This window comes from Rissa tridactyla, chromosome 3 (assembly GCF_028500815.1).
Source record: "Rissa tridactyla isolate bRisTri1 chromosome 3, bRisTri1.patW.cur.20221130, whole genome shotgun sequence".
Lineage (NCBI taxonomy): Eukaryota > Metazoa > Chordata > Aves > Charadriiformes > Laridae > Rissa > Rissa tridactyla.
Window position 1 is genome coordinate 25404150 of NC_071468.1, and position 22951 is coordinate 25427100.

At 38.9% G+C, this 22951-nt stretch overlaps 1 protein-coding gene across 5 annotated transcripts in view; it reads right to left on the bottom strand.

The window, feature by feature from the left end:
• Window positions 1-1328: 1328 nt before the first annotated feature.
• PPP2R5A (protein phosphatase 2 regulatory subunit B'alpha) overlaps window positions 1329-22951 on the bottom strand; it is a 47868-nt gene continuing 26245 nt past the window's right edge. The window contains exons 4-14 of one of the 5 annotated variants that reach the window (XR_008465525.1): window positions 17383-17475; window positions 14902-15032; window positions 14630-14689; window positions 13295-13403; window positions 10803-10856; window positions 6654-6704; window positions 5812-5931; window positions 5589-5716; window positions 4278-4362; window positions 3369-3470; window positions 2406-2556 (exon numbers count right to left, since the gene is read on the bottom strand). Coding sequence is in view for 4 of the 5 variants with exons in the window: in XM_054195810.1 (XP_054051785.1) it covers window positions 2424-2556; window positions 3369-3470; window positions 5589-5716; window positions 5812-5931; window positions 6654-6704; window positions 10803-10856; window positions 13295-13403; window positions 14630-14689; window positions 14902-15032; window positions 17383-17475 (981 nt within the window). In the remaining variant the exon portion in view is untranslated. Of the gene's footprint in view, window positions 2557-3368; window positions 3471-4277; window positions 4363-5588; window positions 5717-5811; window positions 5932-6653; window positions 6705-10802; window positions 10857-13294; window positions 13404-14629; window positions 14690-14901; window positions 15033-17382; window positions 17476-22951 lie in introns of all 5 variants that reach the window. The other 4 variants (XM_054195810.1, XM_054195811.1, XM_054195813.1 and 1 more) reach the window with 4 other exon arrangements.

Below are 22951 nucleotides of genomic sequence, written 5' to 3' on the forward strand. Positions count from 1 at the left end.
TACCTCCTCCCTGCCAAAGAAACACCCAAGTGTTCCTTCAACAAATTATAGTACAGCAGCTATTTCTTGGATTTTTTAAAAAAATGTTTAGAAACAACAGTTTGATCAGAACCTATGCCTCCCACTGCATTTTTTGTTCTTTTTTTTGCTAATTAAGGTAAGCTGGAAGGCAGCTTAGTCCCAGCTCTGGGGTAAGGAGGAGCTGTGGTTAAAAAAAAGGATGCATTCATTTCTGCAGTATTTAATGTACTTTTTTTAAACCAAAAAAATATATTCCCAGAGTAGTCAGCTTCAGTCACTACATCTCTGCTCTTGAGATCTTTTGTTTTATAAGGAAATGTTGTTACTAGAGCAGACCAGCTGATTCCAGCCAAGAAACCTTTCTTTTATATACCTATTTATAGGAGTGAGTCTAGTAGAAAGTGTTGCACAAGTTGTTTGAAATGGCCTCTTATAGCTGCTGGCTTGGTTTTCTAATACTTACTCTTGATGGCTATATTTGCAAATTTTTTAACAACTCGATTACAAGTGCCTGTAATTTGTTCTTTGTACCACTGCAAGTGTTAGATTCCCTAATTTGAATATAATTTATTTCCTGAAAATATTTTATATCTCAAATTGAGGTTTTTATTCTTCCATTGGAAAAAGGTACTGAAGAACTAAACTGAGGTAAACGCTGTCTGCCTGACAGTCGTCTCCCTCCAGAGCTGGCAAATGCCCCCTTGCAGGCTCCACAATGTTTAAGGTTGGCATCAGGACTTCAAGAAGCACCATGAAAAGTAAATGATTACCCCCAACCCCCCCCCAGATTTTGGGCAGCCACCTACCATGGCAGAGTCTCCTTTGGGCAGCTGATTATGTAGTCTTTTAAGATAAAACTGACACATAGAGAGTAGCAACTAATTGGTTTTCATCAGATGGAGCTACTGTGACTTCAAGCAGAGTGTTATTCCCTCTGTGAAACGCAACTTTTTAGAGACACAAATGAAGTAACAATAAAAGGGTAATAAAGTCAACTCAAACAGCATAGTAGAAACTTTTTTAGCCTGGAAACTGCTTGAAAATCAAGACAGTAAACCAGCCAAGTGGTAAGTAAGAGAAGCCCAGGACCCCTGCCTCAGCTGTTCTGGCCACCACAGAGCAGAACAAAGCCTTCCACCCTACCCACAAAAATGAAACCCCAGCATTGGGCCTCTGCCTCCAACACTTTTGCCACTCAGTGAAAAGCCACAGGCTCTTCAGAGGTGTGCAGTTAAAAGGTTGTTCATAAAAACCACTCTAATTCTCCTGGTCTTTATAAACACAAAAATGTGATATACAGCACTAAATACAAACATAAAGACTTTATTGAATGCTGCTCAATTCCCCAAAGATCTTTCATTACAAAAGTTTTCCACACAACTGCAGTTTAAGAGATTGGAATGGTACTCTGATAAAAGATGTGAAAAATACTTGATCAAGTAAACAGACAAGACTTCTATTGTCAGCTTTCCACCTTTAAGAAACAGACTGCATTTTCTTTAAATAAAACAAGGAACTATTTACTGACATCCTTCCCTCCTTACTAACAACAACAACAAAAAGTAATCCCAATTTTGGTCTCATTCTTCAGTCCATGAGATGCTAAAACTAATGCAGAACCACCCAACACGGTCTCCAGGAGACCTGCAACTACTCTGCAGGGAGTCCTGGGGCTGATGAGGAGCATCATTGATGGGCTCTCTGGAGGAAGCTCCATCCTCAGCTGTAGCAGGAGGAAATGTCTACTCAGCCCAGGACCAAGAGGCAGCGAGCCTGGGGCAGAAGCACTCAGCAAGCAGTAGGTCAGACGCACAGACCACCCCAGCCCCTTCGAGCTGACTTCCTCTCCCTACCGCGCCTCCTTCTAACGACATCTGAATCCAATCAGGAATTGAAGGACAGCACCACATCTGAGTTCCTTTCAATGCTGTGAGGGGTACATACTGAATATCTCAAGTTATGGTAATGTACCTTGGTTTTATTTGAGAAAATACAGCACAACTAGAAGCCTTTTCTATCACCTTAACCAAAGTATGCAGCGATGTGAAAAGCACATATAAAACAAGAAAAAAAATGTACATAGCAAACTATACCACCTATGTGCAACACAATCAAAAATTCAAGTCATAATTCTCACCACTCCCGTAATTATTTCACTCATTAAGGATGATAATTCAGTTCTATGAAACATTGGAAGTGACAGTATATCAATAATTAGACAAATTTACAATATGCTGTGGTAACGACATCACTTAACTGCTGTATTTAAATTCAAATCTTTACATTTGCCAGAGAAAAAATTGGCTGTTTCTATTATACTGATGAGGTTTCTTTTGCAAATCCTTATATATTTCAAAAGGGTACAAAAAAGTATGTCTGCCGAGTAGAGGTGGTCATTTCTTTTATTTGGCACTTGTATTGTGTGCATTTAGCACGTTGTGAGTGCTGTTCTGCTTTTCTGCCATAGCCTTCTTAAGCTTTAGCTCCTCTAGCTTTCTCCACAACTCTTCACGTTCCAATTCTTTCTTTTTCTCTCTGTAGAAAAGAGTGAAGTATCAGTTTTGGATGTGTTTTAAGTGCAACATGGAGGTGCAGTTACTTAACTACTGTGATTTACATCTAGCATTTCCTCTTCTGAGTTTTTATTCAAAGCTATTTTTAGAGGCAATTACAGTTTCCTCTATTAAAAACTGCGTGTACAAATTGGTACTGGTTAGTGGTAAAACTGTAACTTTGCTCCAGCGGAGTCAGACAATGCCGTAGTGCGGCTTTGCACAGACGAGTGCAGTTCTAAGCAGGTTCTTTATCACGTGCAAACAAATTAAGCGTCTCTGGGGCAGAAAAGCACAACTCTTGAAAGGAGACTTAGCCCGTGGTCCCAGCTGGCCCCGGATAACTCCGACCCTGCCTCCCTTACTCTGACAGCACTGCTTAGGAGGTTGGCGGGATAAGAGAGAGGTTTTAGCTGAGCGATGAGGCATTCTCCAGCTCAGCTTTCTTCAGAAAACAGCCCCGAAGCCGCAGAGCTGGCTCCTGGCAGCCCCTCGCGGCTGATCCCAGTTTTACCACACAGGAGTGAGCGTTCCCTGCCCAGGTGGGACAGGGAGTGGGCGCATTCCTGACGCCTCCCCGGGCTTCAGCTCCCACAACAGCGCGGACATCCCCCTGCAAGGGTGCTTCTTACTTAGGTGACACCCAGCAGCAAACATCTGCTGAGCGGTTCCACTGCAGAGCAACTCCGCTACAGCACCCCACAGCCATGACTTAAGTTTTGTTTCTTTTCAGCTGGTACATTTTAGGTATGTATTAATCAACAGACACATCTGGAAGAAAAAAAAAATCAGTACCTTTGTCTTTCTGCTTTATATGAGCTTGTAAGTTCATCAAAAAGCTTGCCATTCATTTCCATCAGGGTTTTCAGCACATTATATACTAGTGCCACGATAGTTCTAGAACAGAAGAAACACAACCATTAGAATTACTCAACACAAAATTAATTTCAGTAAACAAGCATTCAGTTTCTTTTTTGGACTCAGCTTCTTTAAGGTCAGTGAGTTTCTGAAACAAAATCCTTTACTATAATTTCCTCTGTAAATTAAACTGCATATTTAAACGTTTCTTGAAAAGGCTTTTGAAAAGACCTTAAATTCCTGACTCTTGTAATTGCACAGGATATAATTATTAGTACTGTGGCTGTACTATAAAGCCATTCAATTATGTTAACATTTATTTAACTGAGTTTTAATAACAATTTTGTAATACTTGAGGAATGAAATATGAGTCTAGAAAAAAAAAGCTTCCGGCTAATAGCTTGGAGACTGGGCAAAAGAACAGGGCAGAGGAACCACAGGCACATGGTTTAATACTAGAAGTTCTACCAGAAGCATTTCCAGGCAGCTGACAGTTTTGCTGCACAGGCCCCATTAAAGAGCTGAGCTGAGAACATCAGATTGTGGTTTGTGGTACCTTGGTACCTGTAAGAAACTGAACAGCTGGAGCAGCACTGGCTGCGTCTTACATGGCTGGCTGTATTTCCGTGTTAGGTAGTACTCTTCTTTTTGTGAAGGTATTCATATTTCAATAAGTTATCTTAAATATTATATTGTTTATCTCCTTTAAGCTCGCTCTTACTTATACAAAAAAAGCAAAAATAGTAAAAAAATTAAACACTGAAAAGGTGCTCATCATTAAGCTTATCACTAATAAGGAAAGTCGGCAAGCCGGCTTCCCCATCTTTCCCCTTGCCCACAGTTCACCTTCACCCAGCAGTATCGGTTGGGAGGTGGCAGAGCAGGGGTGCCGTGCAGCCTTGTCACCTTGACAAGTGAGTGAAAGCAGCATCTAAGGAAGTAACGAAAGGACCAGGTTTGTCTTTTCAGTACACTCTGGCCGTGGTGGCACGAGGAAATGCCCCAAGATTGCATCGGAGGCCCTATGCTCACTCAAAACACAGTACACTGGGCCTGTCTACACATTTTTTTATATTTTTTTCCAAACGCTGGGTTTCACATGGTTTGGAGACAAAAGCTTATTCAGGGTTTTGGTTTTCTGAGAGGAAAAGCTTGATTTTGAGTGAGTAGTTAAGCCCATGTCAGACAGCTAGATGGATACAGGCACGGTTCTCTGCCCTCCAAAACCAGGTTAAAATCAAGACTTTCTTCCCCAAACTTCCTGGTCCTCAAGGTATCCAGTTATCTTGAGTCTTTCACTTCAGAAAAAGCAACTTCTGTCCGCAGCTAGAGAAAGAGGAACAGCCTTCACATTTGTTGAGCTCCCAAGTACTACTAATGCTTCAAGAACCAGTTCTCCATAATTTATATGCGGTCTCCGCTGATATATGTGCAACTAGACACCCCATCTGGATAAATTCAGAATAATTTCAGAGCCCCAAAGGGCTTAAAACAGGGCATCTGATTTACTTCAAAGCTGTGGAAGGCTCCTGCCTACCCTGGCCTTTGCCTGTACGAGCTTTCCATTCTGCAAACTGACTTGCAACTCAATTCGGGTGCTGGACACAAGCAAACTTTGCTTTTTAGTATTTCACTGTAATTACTGCTTCTTTCAAACGTGAGATAAAAATACTAACGTTTAACTCCCGGCATTAAATACAAAATGAAGTAGTCACCAATTTCTCATCCCTACCATCCTTTATAGTGGTAGGTATTGCTCTTCTCTAGCATCTCTTCCCCTTCTTATCTCACCGGGCAGCAATAACTACTCATGAAGACATTCACAGAATTCTGTTCATCTCAAGTCATAAGACAGCAAAGCATAATTATAGCCGAAGAATCCCTTGGAAATTGTTCATTTGCATTTTTAATTAATGCATAAGATCAAATGGGTTTATAATATGAAGACCATCATCCAGTTTCCTCATGCTTTTTCAGTAAATCCCAGCTGTCCATAATAGCAATGCACAACAGTGAAACAGCTGAAAATTACCTCCATTTTAGCACCCATAATCTCATTTAAGTAAAAATGAAGTCACATTTAGAAGCTTACGATGCAAACCTGAAGCAGAGGACAATTTATTTCTGGTACTATAGATAAAGTTAAACGTTACATACGGATTCCAGTGTTCTTTGGAGATCTTGTATAAACTGCCAAACATAATTGGTAGAATTTTATCAATGTTCTCCTCAATCAGGCTAAGAATATATTCATTATTCCAGAAGTACAAAGCTCTTTCTGCAACCTGAAACACAAAGTTTAGGGGTCAACAACCACAAAATACATTACTACAAGTTTGAGGTTTTTTTTTTTTAATGTTTGTCTTTTTTTTTTTTTTACCTGAAAATGTGAACTTGAGACAGATTTGGATATTTGCTTAAATAAAGGCTCTTCTATTTTTTTGAATTGTGTCGGTTCTATTACATCTAAGATTTCTTCAATTTCACCTAAAAACATTACCTGTTTGTATAAAAGAAATATATCAAAAAGTGTGAGAATGTTTTAGATTGCCATTGTAAAGAGAAACAAACAAAATACAGCTTATACATTAGTCATGAATCCTGCAAGGAACAGGGTATGTAATTACAATGCATTAGACATCCATCAGTTCCAGCTGCCAGGTTACAGCTCTCATCTTGGATTCCTTCTTGTGTGTAATTGCTCTAAACACTTCACAGAACTGCTTCAGCAGAATATGTTTTTTACAGTTAAAAAAACCACACTAAAACATTTTATTTCTTCAAGAATGGCTGCAGAGGTTACCGTTATCTGAGATCTCCAAAGTAGCTTTTGAAGTGATAAATAGTTAATTCCCGGTTTAGATTACAACCGGCAGAACACCAGGCAGGTGGCACAGGAAAATTTAACACTGCTCCCAACACTGGGACAACAGCGTTAAGGGACTCCACTTTTAAAGAGCTATTGGGAGGTGGGATGTGGTGGCATTAATCAAGCTCCTGATTTTTATACTCATTTTCACTGCATAGAAACGGGGGGAAAAAAACTAATTACCCAAGACCATTTACAGTTATTTTTTTATTACAGAAAAAGAACATATGTATGCTTTACTAGACGCTTACTCCGTATCTCGATTGCTAAATTTCTGCAAGATTGAGGTGTATCAACCTGACACGCTACATTTTACATCACAGCAGACACAAGAAGGAAGAGACAAAACCAACCTCTTTCTGACTGCAAGTTTTTGGCCAAAATTTGAGCAGTCCTCTGATTACCTATATTAAAAATACAAACAAGTTAAAACAGAACAAGTTTTATTACATATTTGATAAGATTAAAAAAAAAAGAAGTACTAGTTGGCTTTTCCTTAGCGAGCGGTTCAATGAAAACTGAATACAGCTAAATGTAGTTCCACTGAAAATAAATGCTGCCTCGTCTCATTTAAACATTTCTCTTCTTTAGGTTATCAAAATAATTTAGACCCTTATCACCTCACAAGTCGTTGATTATCTGTTCACACACTGCTTCCATCCCAGTACATACACTAATTGATAGGACGCTGATAACACCCAAAGTATCCCAAAATGGAGTTAGCCCCCCTGTAGCTAGATTTCCCAGAATATTTTCTCTCTTCTAACTCATCCACGCTTTGGGGAGCACCTGTCTTGGTAGGAAGGTTTGAAGCCCGAGAGCAAGCAGTATGCTCTGACTGCACAAACAGCGCTAGAGAGAAGAGTCATGGCCTCTGACACTTCCTTTTTTTCTTCTAGCATTTGAAATGTTAAAGACTGGCAACTGAAAAAAAAAAAAAACCAACCACACAACACAACAACAACAAAAAATACCACAAAACCCCACAGATGTGAACTTACAGAGAAAATATATTCCACTATCTACACTGGAAACTCTCTTACACAAGACTGGAAAAAACCTTCTGGAAACTTAATTGGAAAGTACAGCCCCCAAGAGGCAGGGGAGGGGGGGACAGGACAGGACAAACAGAGGCTGGAGGCCTGGATCCTAGCAACAAACATCTGACATGGCATCTCATTTACAAAATTAATGCTGGCTTTAAAAAAAAAAAAAAAAAACAAACAGCAGCACTGTAACTGTATGTTTCCCAAGCAGAAACATTCTCAGAGCCTTATAAACTTCAACTCTGAGGGAAGGACCTCTATTTTTTATGGTACAACAGCACCTATTTGATCATATACAAGTGTAAAACTTACTCAACTATTTGAATACCTTCCATATTTGATTTTGTCATGTTGATTTTTTTTCCCCCAGCTTCCCAGCGGGCTGTTTTATTCATAACTATGTGAACTATCAAAAGTGACTTTCCAGAGAAAAAGTTAATATGATTTTAAGTGCCCACAAGTCTTTATCCTAGGATACACGCATATCCTGCTACTACAAAACTGAATGTCACTTCAAGTGACACCAAGCAAATGCAGAAACCTCAGGCAGCTGGTAAAGTCCTATGCTCAAATCCACAAGAAGAAAGCAAATTATGTGGGAAGAACAGATCCCTTACAGATCCTCGACCCTACAAGTTCTACTCGGCTGGCTGAAAGCTACAGACAACTGAAACACCCTCACCTGGCACCCGATGAAGGAGCAGGAGGCCTGGGTCAGCCCACGCAGGTGGCAATTTTGCAGCCTGGCCCACAGTGGCAGAGCTCCCTCCCTCCTGGCCACAGGCAGGGCAGGAGGAGAGCTGGGGCAGACACAGCTCAGTGATGGGGCACAGAGATTGTGAGCCCCCCACCCCCAGTTCACTGCTGTTACCTGATGAAGCAAGTCCTTCGCTCACCCACCTCTCCACCCTTGGGGGGTCACACTTGTGTGAATTAATTACATTTGTTTCTCTAGAGTCACAATTTAAAGCAGTCTATGTAAATACATTTTAAATTTAGGGCCATTTTCTGTTAATTAGCTTGTAGCTGAATGACTCCGTTATGCACTATTGAGGTTTTGTATCTTTTGAGAACAAACCCGAACATTTACAGGTATAATCGCTCATTCTGCCGACACCTTCCCTTGCCCCACAACAAAGCAAGGAAGCCAAAAAAACTTCAGACGAGCACATTTGCCAAAGAAAAGCTGTGAGAACCTACCATACTCCCCTAACTGGAGCATGAATTTACTGGTCTTGAAAGCATAAAATTGAGTTAGCTGGAAGAGTCCAGTTTCCAGCACTTGTTATTGTAAGAGTGTTGAATATACTTCGCTACACAGACTCATATTCTCAACTGATAAAGATGGCATATTCTGAATACAACAGTGCAGACCTCACCAAGACACCTGTTCCTTGCTCCTCAGAGAATCAGTTTCCATCTTGAACTATGCTTTCCTCTTAAAAAGATGATAAATGCACATTTATGTTCAAAGATTTTATTCAAAGAAATATTCTACATGAATTCAGATTTGAAATCCTGCTGCTCTTACTACACAAAACTCTTAATATCAATAATTCTTCCCGAGCTACAAAATTCCCACAAAGTTGACTTAGAACAGTAGGTACCTGCTAGAAAACATATCTTCCGTACAAGGACTGCATGTTTAGCCCGCCTTCTTCAATGTAAAGGCTATTGCACTTAGCAGGGTTAGGTAACAAACTCTTCTTGTCAGCTCTGCAAACATCAGGACTGACCTAAGGCAGGCTACCATAGTTACAAGAGCTCGGATTAAACGTCCTCTAAATTGACCCTGAGTGACAATTCCTGCCAGAAAAATAACAGTAAGGTACTTGTGAAGACAGCCTTCTGATGGAGTTCTTAAAATATTACTTGACCTAAAGCCAAAAAAAATTCCAAATGCTATCTCATCAGTTGCCCCAAATTTTAATGTTTACTTTTCGAGCATTTCAGAAAGTTTCTGAAAGCTTCACTTCCTATCATCTTACTAACTTTATAAAGCCCATTTCACTACACGGTCAGAGTAAGGACCAAAGCAAGCACAGGCAGTGACTCTGCAGAGAGCTCTTGTATCTTCTCCATTCTGAATTCAGCTTTTCTGATTAAGAGGCAACCAGAATTGCATATACTATAGCCCAGGTGAAGTCTTAGAATTGCCCTGTGGCACTCCTACTTCAAAAGCCCTGCCGCCTTCACTTCTAAGTTTGGGCTTGGATCCTGCATCACAGTTCTGTAAATTCACACCAGGAAGTTCTGACTCTGTCACGTTGTCACTTCATTCAATCTTGCAGGTTTTTATGTAATACTACACATTTTCTGCTCACATGTCAACTTTAACTGTGAAAATGCCTGGGTTGTTTTATCGCCTGGCTCAAGGAACAAGGCTTATGCAATTCCTTTCTCCTCACCCAACAAAATAAGTTTATTGACCAGTGTATCTGGCACCACTGCAGTATGGGGGAAAGAGGAAGCTTCAAGCAGTCAAAGCAAATGTATAGACAGTCAAGTGAACCACCTTCCACCACCTACAGAATAACTTGTTTTCCGATAAGGAACACCAATACCCAAGTGGCTGTGCAGAAAGCAAGCTTCCACTGAAAGACTGGTGAAGATCTACGTTGTTTCCACAAAGCTGCTTATCTTTTTTCTTTGTAGAAAAATTTACATTTTGCATAAGCTCGTCATTTTTCCGTCACAAGAAGGGGTATTTAAATACCAACATAACCTTAACAGAAAGATTTCTGATTGTCCACCTAAACCCAGTTTCTGTTCTAGCTGGTCTGACATCAGCCTGTGGCCCCGTGAGCTGCTGCACTGCCCTGAGCCCACGTTCTTCTTTACAGGCACTGCCAGAGCCCTCGCATGAACCACCGCAAACCCCTTTTTAGCTGAGCTGTCAATATGTATCACGGGAGATTCAGTCTGGCAAAAGCCACTGATGCCTGAAGCACCTGTATTATAATGGCCAAGAGCCACCCCAGTAACTGAAGAGACAGAACAGAAACATCGCATTTGGAATTTCAGAGTTCTTGCTGTCTAAATGAAGTGGTGTTATTCTTTCCAACTTTTATTTTGGGAATGTTTATTCCCTGAAATATTTCAGCTTTATGCAGTGTCTAGGCACAAGCCATCAGCACCAAAAATACTGAAGTTTTAGTTCTTATCAGGAAGGAATACAGTTGTTAGATGCTTTCTCATATGAGGTTGTTTACGTGGTACCAGTGGTTCAAACTTTTATTTAAATTTGTGCTCTATATTGGTCACAGGTTGGAGATAACTGTATTTTCAAATCCAGAATTTTCTTAACTGTCCTAGATTTTAAGATTATTTAAAAAAATGCCTATGGATCATTAATCAAAATAGCACAGATAGCACTTCTATACAATTGTAGCAAGTTACACTGAGATATTTAGTTGAAATTAAAAACAGAAAAACATTCAACTGAAAAACACTTACAGGCTCTGTTAAAGTTGTATCCTTTTCCAGGAACTGTACAACACAATAGGCCAGCTAGAATGTAAGTCATATGATTATTTAGGTTAAACAGACATTGTTTAGACATCGCAGCATAACTAAATATCACAACTTATAATGGAAGCACTTCAGATCGGGGAGGAAGGAGGGGATGGACATGGACAGATGAACGACGACCCAACCCACAACACCCCTACACAGCCTTTTTAAATTCTTCCAAACTAAACACAACAGCAATTAAAGCGGCAAGATATACAGGCCTGCTCTATCTTACAAAAACTTCCTGCATACCAAAAACCTTCTTTTTTTTTTTTCATCCTAGAAGAAAATTACTTTTAAGCTTGACAGATATTTCCCTAACTCTGATCCAACATCCAAACATATTTTTCCTCAACATCCATTCCTGTATTAACATTACAAAGATATAATTTTCAAACATCTGCATTGGGGTAAAAAAGGTGTTACTTTCAGTCAAAAAACCCAGAAGTTTTAAAACAGGACTGACTGAGCACACATTGCTCAAGTACTAGACATCCACAGCATACAACATTCAGCGCTAAGATTACAGGTGAAATAATTTTAACACATTTCGTGGCCACAAGAGACCAGGCAGCATCTGTCCAGCTGCGTATCCTGCCCCCAGCGGAGCCCAACAACAAATGCCCGTGGAAGAGTGCATGAAGTGGGGGAAGCACAAGGTGATGGAGTCACCCACGTGCTCTCCCAGCCTCCAGTGATTTCTGTCCAGGGGTTTTCACAGGCCAGACTGTGATATTATGTGTTATATACTGACTTATTGTTTAGTTACTTAGCATACAGTTAAGAAACTAAACTAGCATACCTCTGCCCAGTACAGAAACCATACAATAACCTATGATTCCATGACTAACGTAGTTGCAATCATGGATTCCATTAAGACTGATTTTAAGAAGTCACAGTATTTTTCATCTCACAGGAATATACAGGAAAGACAAAAATTACTTACATGTAGAGCACGTACATTTCAATACTGTTAGAATGCTTGAATTCAAGCATTACCTTTTTTTTTTTTTTTTTGAATCTGTTATCCCAAAGCAGATAATTACAATGCTGTAATTGTATTTCTTTTACCCTTAGGCTAAGGATGCATATGCGTAGATTCAAAAAAATAATGAATGTCACACATTAATCTCATACAATCCCATTATATATATTGTATAGTAATGCTTTATTATTTGAGACACAAAGACTCAAACTTAATTCAGTTTTAAGGCTTTAAGGGTAAGCTAAACTTGTACTGCAGCAACAACGCAAGAAGGCCACTCCTGACCGCAAAGCAGACTTAATGCAGGTTTACACTTCAGGATAATATGAAACCAGAACAAGGCTGAAAGTGCACATGGCACTAGTGGTTTATAGAGGGATAGATGAGTAGCCTGGTCACCAAACCAAATGCTACTTTCAGCAACGTGGTACAGCTGAATTAATAGGACCCTTCCACATATCGATGAACCAGATTAAAAAAATATAGAAAAAAGGACAGCTTGCTCTTCTGAGCCACTACACCTTTGCCACGTGACTGGTCCCTTTCGTATCACTGACTCAATTCCATAAGCAGCCTACTGCATAACAATAAACCAAAAAGACAAGTGATTCAATGAAATTAAAACTTTATATGAAAATTAGGAATTAACTAAGCTCTTGACTTGATCCTGTTTGTAGGCTGTATAGTCATAATGATTTCACTTTAATTAGAAACTCATTTCCTTGTATCTTTAGTCTGTAAGGAGCTGTATTAGTGAGCTAAGTTAACAAAGCAAGGTTTTAATTAGGAACAGCAGAATTACTTGCGAGTTTGCATCAAATGTATTCAATACTCAAGTGCTATATGTCTGGAAAGGATATGCATTATTCCTCAAATAAAATGCTGAACGTCTGTGCAAAGTATAAGAATGGAAGTCAAATGAAGAACTAAAGCGTTCTGACAGCGTGTCATGGATCTACATAATTTCTAGCTGATCCAGAGAGCTACTATGCATTTCTGCCATTTATATCCAACACTCTCTTCCCCTCCCCATCACTGCAATGGTTTTTGAAATTTAAAAAAAAAAAAAAAAAAAAAAGCACTTCTGAAATAAGTACCTGGCCATACTCAAGGTCCCTTTATACGCAGCATTTAGGTTACATAAAGGAAGTGATAACAGAACAAGGTCCTGGGATTAAATGAAGCTTAAAGTGTGACAAGACTAGCAAGCAAAAAAGCTTCCCACTTCAACTGACATGACTTTGACTCGCTGTTATATTCTTTCACTTTTAATATATGCTAAATATTTATCTCAAAATTAACATTTAGACATAAGAGATCTTAACAGATCTTTTTGAATTTGCAAACATTTTGGAATATTGATACTGTAACACATAGTGCTGTAAATTTCAATAGTTTCAAACACAAATACAAAAAACCCCACCGCTCTTAAAAATAGGCAAAAGCTTACCTGTGCATGAAACAAAGCTAATCCCTTTGCAGTATGCATGGGAATCAGAACTTTCATAAGGAACTGTTTGTGTTCTGCTTTCAGTGGCAGTGCAAAACCATTGATAATACTGAAAATATGAATAAGCAGGATTTATTTTTATTAAAAAAATAATTTTTTCCTAGCAAGTCAGTAAGTTTTGTAAATTCGAAAGCTACTTCATTCCTGATTCAATTTCTCAACCTGATTATTTTGAAGCCATAAAATAGCTCTACAGACACACAACCATCACAGTGTTGGTATTGTGAAAATTTAGACTCTTAGCAGGAATATCAGAGAACTGCAGCAGAAGTCAAAAAATTAGACAAGCTGGATTATTTTTATTGTGACAGCCATTAAATAAAATCATCTACAGTAAGTCTTGCTGTCTGATTGTGAAGCTCAGACAGATGCATCAGGAGGCTGATCCATTTCACACCCACAATCAATAGCAACTTGCAGAGGAAAAAAAAATAAAAAGAGATGGCATAAAATTTTGAACTATTTTAACAGTGCAGTTTGAACATTTGTTTTGAGATTGTTGAACAACCTTTCCCTCCAAAAACAAAGTTAAAAAGTTGTCTCATTGATTCAGTAATGAGTTGATAAGTCATAGAACAGACAGAAGTCCTTCAGGCAGAGGGTGGGATTCACCCCCCTCTCCCCTACATTTTAGATAAATCTGTGAAAATAATGGTATAATTTTCACTCAATTTTCATGAAAATTTGTTCCACAATAGTTTCACAATGTTTAGATTTTCAGTTAGACCAGTAATATTTATAACATTGTCTACTGTGAAATATACGTGACAGCTTTGGAAAAAACAGTAAAATACTACTACAAAAAAACTTCAAAGTTAAAAATTAAATTAGTGAAATAATGACAAAAAAGACAACTAAAAAATCCGAGCACTTACAAGGCTTTACTGAATAGAATTTAAAGAGAACCAGCCTGGTGAAGATTAAAGCATTTCATTCAGCATGAGGGGAAAAGTTAACGTTCATTTTCTGAATCAAAGAACAAGTCATCTCTCAAATGTAAGCTAAGCAAGAGTAGATATTCCTAACAAACAAGGACCCTTGAGAAATATTTTGCCAGTCATCTTTTAAAATTTGCACTGAAGAGGAATAATTTATACTGTATATCCTAATTTGATATTCACATGGTAACCCAGACAGTATTAGATTATATCAGTGACTGCACTTCATCACTCGTTACTGTAATAATTCTCTCCCCTCCCTCCATTCCCAGAGGAAGAAAACGGAAGCAAACACCCACAATAACGTTTTATATTTTTTCTGTCAGATCAAACTTACCTTCCTAATATCTCAAGAAGTTCGGCAACACCATTGAAGTGCTCTGTTTCATATATAAACCTGTTACAAAAAAGACAACCATCAAAAATCGAAAAAGGATCAGAGATTCCAAAGAAATAAGCTCTAATAAGCTTCAAATATTTGAAAGCCAGATCACAGACCAAACCCAGGTCTTTTATTTCAAGAACAGATCACTGCAGACCCAGACCATGAATGCAAGATAAAACATTCCTCAACTTAATCACACATACACATATATATACACAGCATACCTGAGGAAAATGTTGTTAATCTGTTTCCTGATGAATGCTCTTAAACCGAGGAATTTTCCATAAATTCGATGAAGAACTGTCTTTAGGAAATCACGTTCTCGTGGGTCTTCACTATCAAAGAGCTCCAACAACTTTAAAAATTAAATTGAAATGTATTACTTTTGAAAGACTTAAATTTTGTTATGTTACTAACCATTACTAACCAATTGGAGTTTTATCTTTCATTTACAAGTTTACATTAGAAAAATTAGAATCAGTTCAACCAAAAAAATTTTGTTTGGTTGCCAATATTATATTTTCAAAATTAGATTTAATAAAGCTGATTTTTTTTTTTTAAATTAAACCCAGTAGCTTCATTCCCTTCAAAGGTCTACATACAACAGACATCAAAGCCATTCCAACAACTGTTACACTTTCAAAACAAAAATGAAATTGTGAGAATGAGATTATCAAACCTTAAGTAATCCTTGGTCTTTAAGAAATAAGAATGAATCAAATCTGTGTCAGTTATTTACAATTTCTTAATTAAAATCCTATACTACTCATCTCAGAAAGCTACTTGTGTCTTGAAGGTTAAGCAAAAGCATAATTCTTTGCAGAATCATTTTGCAGGATAAGTGGATGATAAGACTCATGCATATTTCCTCAGGGGGAGAAGAGGGAGAGATACATTTAACAGAATGATAATGCATTAAAAATGAGCCGTTGGGGGAAGAAAACAAAGAGGAAAAAAAAAGTCACTGAAAGTAGAAGTTGGTTCATTTCTGTCCAAATCTACTATCAATATTCCCTGCCCCCCACCCTTTATTTAAAAAAACAAACAAACAAAACCAAAACAAACCAACCAAACAAAAAAAAACAAAACAAAAAACCACCACACCTTTCACACACCCCCACCCCTTTTTTCCTCTTACATATTCTGGGTGATGAACATGTTTGGTTTTGTTCCTATACAAGAAATTTCACAATTAATGATTAAATGGGGGGGCTACTGTGTATAAAATAAGCATAAGATATGTAATTATTAACTGATTCTCTACTAATACAGACTAAATGCTGCAATAAGCTAGCAAGGTTTTCCACACATTTTTTTTCTCTCATAGAAAATTTTCCAAGGATACAGAAAAGACCATACTCACTTGAAGACATCAAAAATAATTCCAATCCCATTGCAAACCATTATTTTAGTTTCGGGATTTTTTTTCCTGCATGCCCAAGTGAGAGCATATTCGGAAACGCTAACTGTGCTAAACTAGTCCATAACTTAGCTCAAGCAGTCGCTACAGTCTCCTGCTCAGTGCAGGTCTGCAAGGTCGGGTATGTCTACACCAAGCAGCATAAGGGACTGGAAACAGCTGTTCAGGAGCTTTGTTCGGGCTCATTTCATTTTTATATTTAGAAGGAATTTCTCAGGGTCACTACTCCACTTTTTTCCATATATAGCTAGCTGTTCATTGCATTGTCTTTCTCGTACTCCAGAGAAAGATCAAGTGAAACGTCAGGAACTGAAACTCTGCAACATGGCTCTTAGGAACCACGGGTCAATTAGTAAATTGGATACCCACAGCCAGCAGCAGCTTCAGGCCTAAATTTTGTAGGAAAATTGAATAAAACAGAGAAGAAGGAAACACCTATAAAACAAGAACAGTAAAACCAAACAAGTGGAAATTAAAATGCAGTCATTGAAGGTGGGGAGGGAAAGCATCCATCTCTGTTTTTAGCTTCCATTGCTGTACTGTGACAGCCTGCCACCACTCACTCTGCAGATACTGAGCATTTTCTTGACAAACAAGTATTTTGATATGATAGAAAAAGTCCCCACCGAGTTAACCTTGGACAAAAAAATGCTATGGTATTCTACAGCCTAATTCCTTGAGAAGTTATATTTAAAATGAAATCTCACTTCACTTTCTTGCTCATAGTTATTTTGCATGGTGAAGCATGATTTTTTCTAGGTACTTTCTTACTTGATTGTCTTTCTGTGGTTAACACATGATAGGTAAAGAGAACTATACTACCTACAAGTTAGCAGATGTTGGAATGCAAATTCATGTACAATAAGTACATGAGCTTTTTACAAGAAAAAAGTTTGCTGTTAAGTTTTCCCATGATAAATCTATGAAGAAAAAAAACAAACATAGAAGCACTACAATTTAATCAGCATATTGTTGATATGACTGGAACTAAGCTACAAATCACTAAAACCACAACTTCTATTTACAAGTTACAAATATATTGCATTGCAAAGCACTAAGGTTGATATCTGAAAATAACGTGTTTCTGAAGTTATTAGTTGCATACAGCCTGTGAGGTATGATGTGCTGTTTATTTAGTGTCTGGCAGAAACCACTGTTGGAATAACTAAAATTTAACCCTCAGTCAACACGAAAGCTTTCATATCTCCTTAGCTGTACAGTCACCTGATAGGTTAAGCTTGAGAGGTGATCTTTAAATCCGGGGGTGGGAAAACTCTCTACTTACCTGCTGTACAAATTTCTGGTCAATATACCGCTTTGCAATGCTCGGCTGAAAATCCGGGCTCTCCAAAAACCTCAGGAAAAATTCATACACCAACTACAAACATTGAAATGAAAATTTTGAAGTCAGTGAAAATTCTGAAGTTAGTAAGCACACCATAACACAGATCTCAGCCCCGCCACCACCACAAAGTCAGTGGGACTCTTCACATGCTTAAAACGTACAAAAGGAAACCGAAGCCTAACACATCTCTGCTTAATCACAGCCTCCACTGGAATCTACTGAAAGAATTACAGTAAGTATCAAGAACACTTTAATTCCCAGAAGAGTCAAAGCTTCATAAATAATCTACTGAAAATATCACTATTAGACAAACAATCTCTAAGTATTACATACATTCACATTTCCTACTAGATTAACAATTTATTATGTAGAAATAAGTTACCAAACACTTATCAACACTGAGGGTAAAATTAAGTGTTCTGACATCACATAATTCCTTAAACAGATGAGGAAAAGTCAGCTAACTAAGTGTTCTTCAAATTCAGTTTCATATGCAAAGTCCAAAAATGAAAAGCCAGATTAAAAAGCTGCATGAATACATGGAAACTTAAGAGTTCAGCTTAACATTAGGTTTCTATATCCTGGACATTCAAATTCAAACAACAGGACCCTCTTGCAGATTTATTTTCAGCATCTTTTATATTTTGTAGTATATTATTTCTATTGAGTTCAAGTCCCCATTTGCTATGATCCCATGATGCCCACAGATGGAAAACCAGACAGGAGACAGAGCTAGCGAGGGCCTGAGGTAGCAGAGAGGGGCACGAAGGTGGCAGAGCACAAGTCACGTATTTCAGGGTTCATCAGAAGTCCAGGACAGAAAATACTTTACTTTTGTCACAACAGCAGATTTATAAAATACACATAAGGCATCTCTTAACTAAGACAGAATTGAGAGGAAAGACATCTTATGTTTAGGTACATTCAGGGCTGCTTATGTTCTCAATGCCTATTTCTTAACTCCATGTTAGTTAAACAACTGATTAGCAATAATACTAAAAGGCAATTTAGATACATAAAGACATCACTGACTGGGCTTCCAAATAAAACCTACACAGAGCTGTGGTCATACTCACAGGCATGTATTTCAACTATTACCACTACGAGTACTTATTAAAATCTGAGTAGTTCATAATTATAATCATGAAGTTCACTCAAGAGAAATGCTTGACAATAAGTACTTTTTATCTAGAACATTTGAGATGACAGTTACTTACGCATAGCCTCAAGGAGGGCATGCTGCATCTGCAAAGCAGACGCTCAGAAACACAAGTTCCCCTTAACTTCCTTCCCCTCTGACAGACTGTAACAAGACCTTTTCATACCAGCAGTTTAAACATATACAAATTTCATGTAACAGAGCTGTATTAAAACCCAGGCTTCCCCGTAGAGTCTTAATTTGTCTTCTTGTGCATAAACACAATAGCACACAGTTGCACAACAGACAACACAGGACAGAATTTTAAAAAGCCTGGTAACAGACAACCCAATAATATAATTTTAAACATTACCATACTCCATCCTCTGTCTTAGAAAGAGGCCAACCATGGCTGTTTAGTATCTTCAATGACATATACAGTGGGATCGAGTATACCCCAGCAAGTTTGCAGACAACACGAAGCTGAATGGTGCAGCTGACATGCCTGTGGGACAGAATGCCATCCAGAGGGACCTGGACAAGCTCGAGGCCCATGTGAACCTCATGAGGTTCAACAAGGCCAAGTGCAAGGTCCTGCAGCTGGGTCAGGGCAACCCCTGGTATCAATACAGGCTGGGGGACGAAGGGATTGAGAGCGGCCCTGAGGAGAAGGACAGGGAGGTGCTGGTGGATGACATGAGCTGACAATGTGCACTTGCAGCCCAGAAAGCCAACTGCATCCTGGGCTGCATCAAAAGAAGTGTGGCCAGCAGGTCAAGGGAGGTGATTCTGCCCCTCTACTCTGCTCTGGTGAGATCCCACCTGGAGTACTGCATCCAGCTCTGGAGTCCTCAGCACAGGAGAGATGTGGACCTGTTGGAGCAGGTCCAGAGGAGGGCCACAAAAATGATCAGAGGGCTGAAGCACCTCTCCTGTGTCAACAGACTGAGAGAGTTCAGGTTATTCAGCCTGGAGAAGGCTCTGGGGAGACCTTATAGCAGCCTTCCAGTACTTAAAGGGGACTTATAAGAAAGATGGGGATAGACTTTTTAGCAGGGCCTGTTGCGATAGGACAGGAGGTAATGCCTTTAAACTAAAAGAGGGTAGATTCAGAGTAGATACAAGGAAGAAATTTTTTACAATGAGGGTGGTGAAACAGTGGAACAGGTTGCCCAGAGAGGTGGCAGATGCCCCATCCCTGGAGAAATTCAAGTTCAGGTTGGCTGGGGCTTTGAGCAACCCGATCTAGTTGAAGATGTTCCTGCTTATTGCATGGGGGTTGGACTAGGTGATCTTCGAGGTCTCTTCCAACCCAAAACATTCTACGATTCTCCTGACCTTTTTCAAGCTAGAAACTAGATGAATTCATTCATTGTTTGAATTGAAATGGAACATATATGGCTGGAGGGAACTTATTAGCACAGCTTCATAGGGATTAATTTTGGAACTAAATTTCATTCAATATTTCTGTAATATATTCCTCTATTAAATATTTCTGTTAGTGACCACAACAAAGAATAGTCACGTGTGATAACTGCTTAGACGATGCCACAATATGGGAAGCTATCACAGGTGATGGGGAGAGAGTGTGTGTGTGTGTGCGCGCGCGTGTGTGTGTGCGCGCGTGTGTGTGTGAAGTATGTCAGGTTATCAATAAGAAAGGACAAGTTGATCCTGAAGGCTCAGAGTAATAGATACAGGATGAAACTCAAGGACTGCAAAGTCACAGTTCGAGATCCAATAAAAAGCTCTGCTAAGCATTTGCAAGCCTTTAAGCTGAGAAAGGAAGTGATCCCAGTTCTGAATGCTGGTTAACCATAGTACGACTAAGATCTATCTACCCAGTGCAGCCATGGAAGTGACAGATGAAATCCTGGGATATTCCAGGAAGATACTGCCAGTACAGATAGAGATGCACAGTCCTACACGTGCTTGAGAAAATTTATTCAAACCTGCAAGGACACAGAGAAGGAGCCACTAGAGTTGTCATCGATAGAGCACCTTTTATGAGTGAAGACTAAATTGGCATACTTTGTTTCCCCTAAAGGACAAGGAGAGGAAGGACAATCATGGCTTCTTTCCATAAATAGATACGAGGACTGCGATAAACGCCAAGCAGAATAAGAACTAAGTTAAAGCACAATGCTGTGCAACATCTACGTACAAGACATCCAAGATTAAGTTTAGGATATTGATTAGAGTCAAGACCAAGGTACATCTCATCTATAAAATAGAACAAGTCGGTATCAATGCAAGATTCTCAATATATGACAACAAATTAATCAGCTACATGTCTTATTTCTAATATAGGGAGAATATGCATTAGTAACCATTTGAATGCTTCATATAAACACATGCAATTCCAGAACCAGGACTGTTGCTATTGTTCTTAAAGAGCTTTCAGAAAAACAAAATTTAGTGCTCAAAAATCCCGTTCCTGAGCTGTATTGTAGGGAAGTGTCATGCAGTGAAGGAGTTTTTATGCAGTTCTGATGCTTACAGAATCATCTAGCTTCCTGGTAATTAGTACTACTGCTCCTAGAACATGTACAAATGGTAAAAGGTAACAAATAACTTTGGAAACCCTTGGGAGTCTTGGGAAATCCATGAAGCTTTATCCAAGGCACTTCAGGAAGCAAGCTGCACAATGGTCACTTCTGGATAGTCAGCCTCTCCCTCCTCCTATATGCTAACATTTGCAAACTTAGAAGCACAACAACAACTATCAACTAGGGGGACAAGAATGGATTCTACCCACAACGGACATTGGCTGCTCCTACCTAAAAAAGAGACAGGTACACTCAACTTCCTCGAGTTTAACTGAGGCATCACCATTGGAAATACTAGATCAGGGGAGAACTGTTGGATTTAGTTATTTTGGTTCTCAAAATTGGTCTGCTTGGGTCAAAGAGCTAGGAAATGTAACTCCTATTACTTTGGTGATTCAGTCTTCTTTCCTGCTGAGACCACTAGAATATTATTGCCTTAAGGTAATAATTCCACCAACTTTGCAACTCCCTAAGCTCCAAAAAATACACAGTGACTTTAATGACAACCTAGTTTGGCTGTTACAAACTATCTTGAGTATTGCTTTAAAACAATGTCTTTCAAGTGACACTAATTTTACTGAAGGTCTAGAGTCTTTTGTTGTGACTACATGCAACAGTAACTTACTAAGCCATTATTTATAATGTTATTTTATAGAGAAATGCCAACAGATTCAACCACAGAAGAGATTCAAACTTTTTTCTTTTCCCTTCAGAAAACTGGCTACCTGACTGCCATATCAGGATAGAATTCTGAATTTGTTTGTAGTTTAGCAATCACCTCACCCACACCTCCAAGCAGTTCTTTAGACTATACCAAAAGTAATAATGGGTTTTGATGGGGGGAGGGGGAATGGGTGTGCATCCCCCCTTCCTCCATACACAAAATTTGATGCTGCCAGCAGCTTTGTGCTCCTGGAAGGCAATTAGTAAGTTATCAAACTCAGTCTTCTACCATCCATTAGCACATGAACTGTAAAAGAAAGGAGACAAAAACACAAACTGTTTCCATTGTGCTGCAGGGAGCAACCTAGTCCAAGGACAGCGTGAACAATTGATGCAGGAGAGTGAAATCCACAATCAGTGATCAGACAGCCTGGCCAAAACTCATTTAGAAAAGGGCAAAGAAAAAAGCTCTTTCAGTTTATCTTAGACAAGCCTAAAGCACAAGTGAACTGGTCACAGAAACCACAAGTCTTTTTATAGAAAAAAACAAAACAAACAAACCTATAGATTACTTATGACCTAAAGTGAACTGAGCAAACGTTTACAAATTTTGTTCTTGACACACAGGGGCATTTTGAAGTCAGATGCCACTACTGACTATAAGAGATATTTACACAGCCCTTGCACCCTCCCACCCCTCCAAAATCCAGCCTCTCATCTAGTTCAGTTATAGCCATTTCTCCTATGAATTAGAATCAGTCATATGTGAGATAATAATCATCACAGCCTTTAGCCTGAAGAGTTATTTTTTGTGATAACTTGTTTCTTACGTGGTTTAGGTCTCAAATCCTATCTTGAACATCTACTTTTCTGTCTCTTCTCCCAAGAAACAGGTGATAGGACAAGAGGAAATGGCCTCAAGTTGTGCCAGGGGAGGTTTAGACTGGATATTAGGAAATTTTTTTTACACTAAAAGGGTTATTAAGCATTGGAACAGGCTGCCCAGGGAAGTGGTTGAGGCACCATCCCTGGAGGTATTTAAAAGACAGGTTGATATAATGCTTAGAGATATGGTTAGTGATGGTTTTTTGTCAGAGTTAGGTTGATGGTTGGACTAGATGATCTGAAAGGTCCCTTCCAACTTAGGCAGTTCTATGAT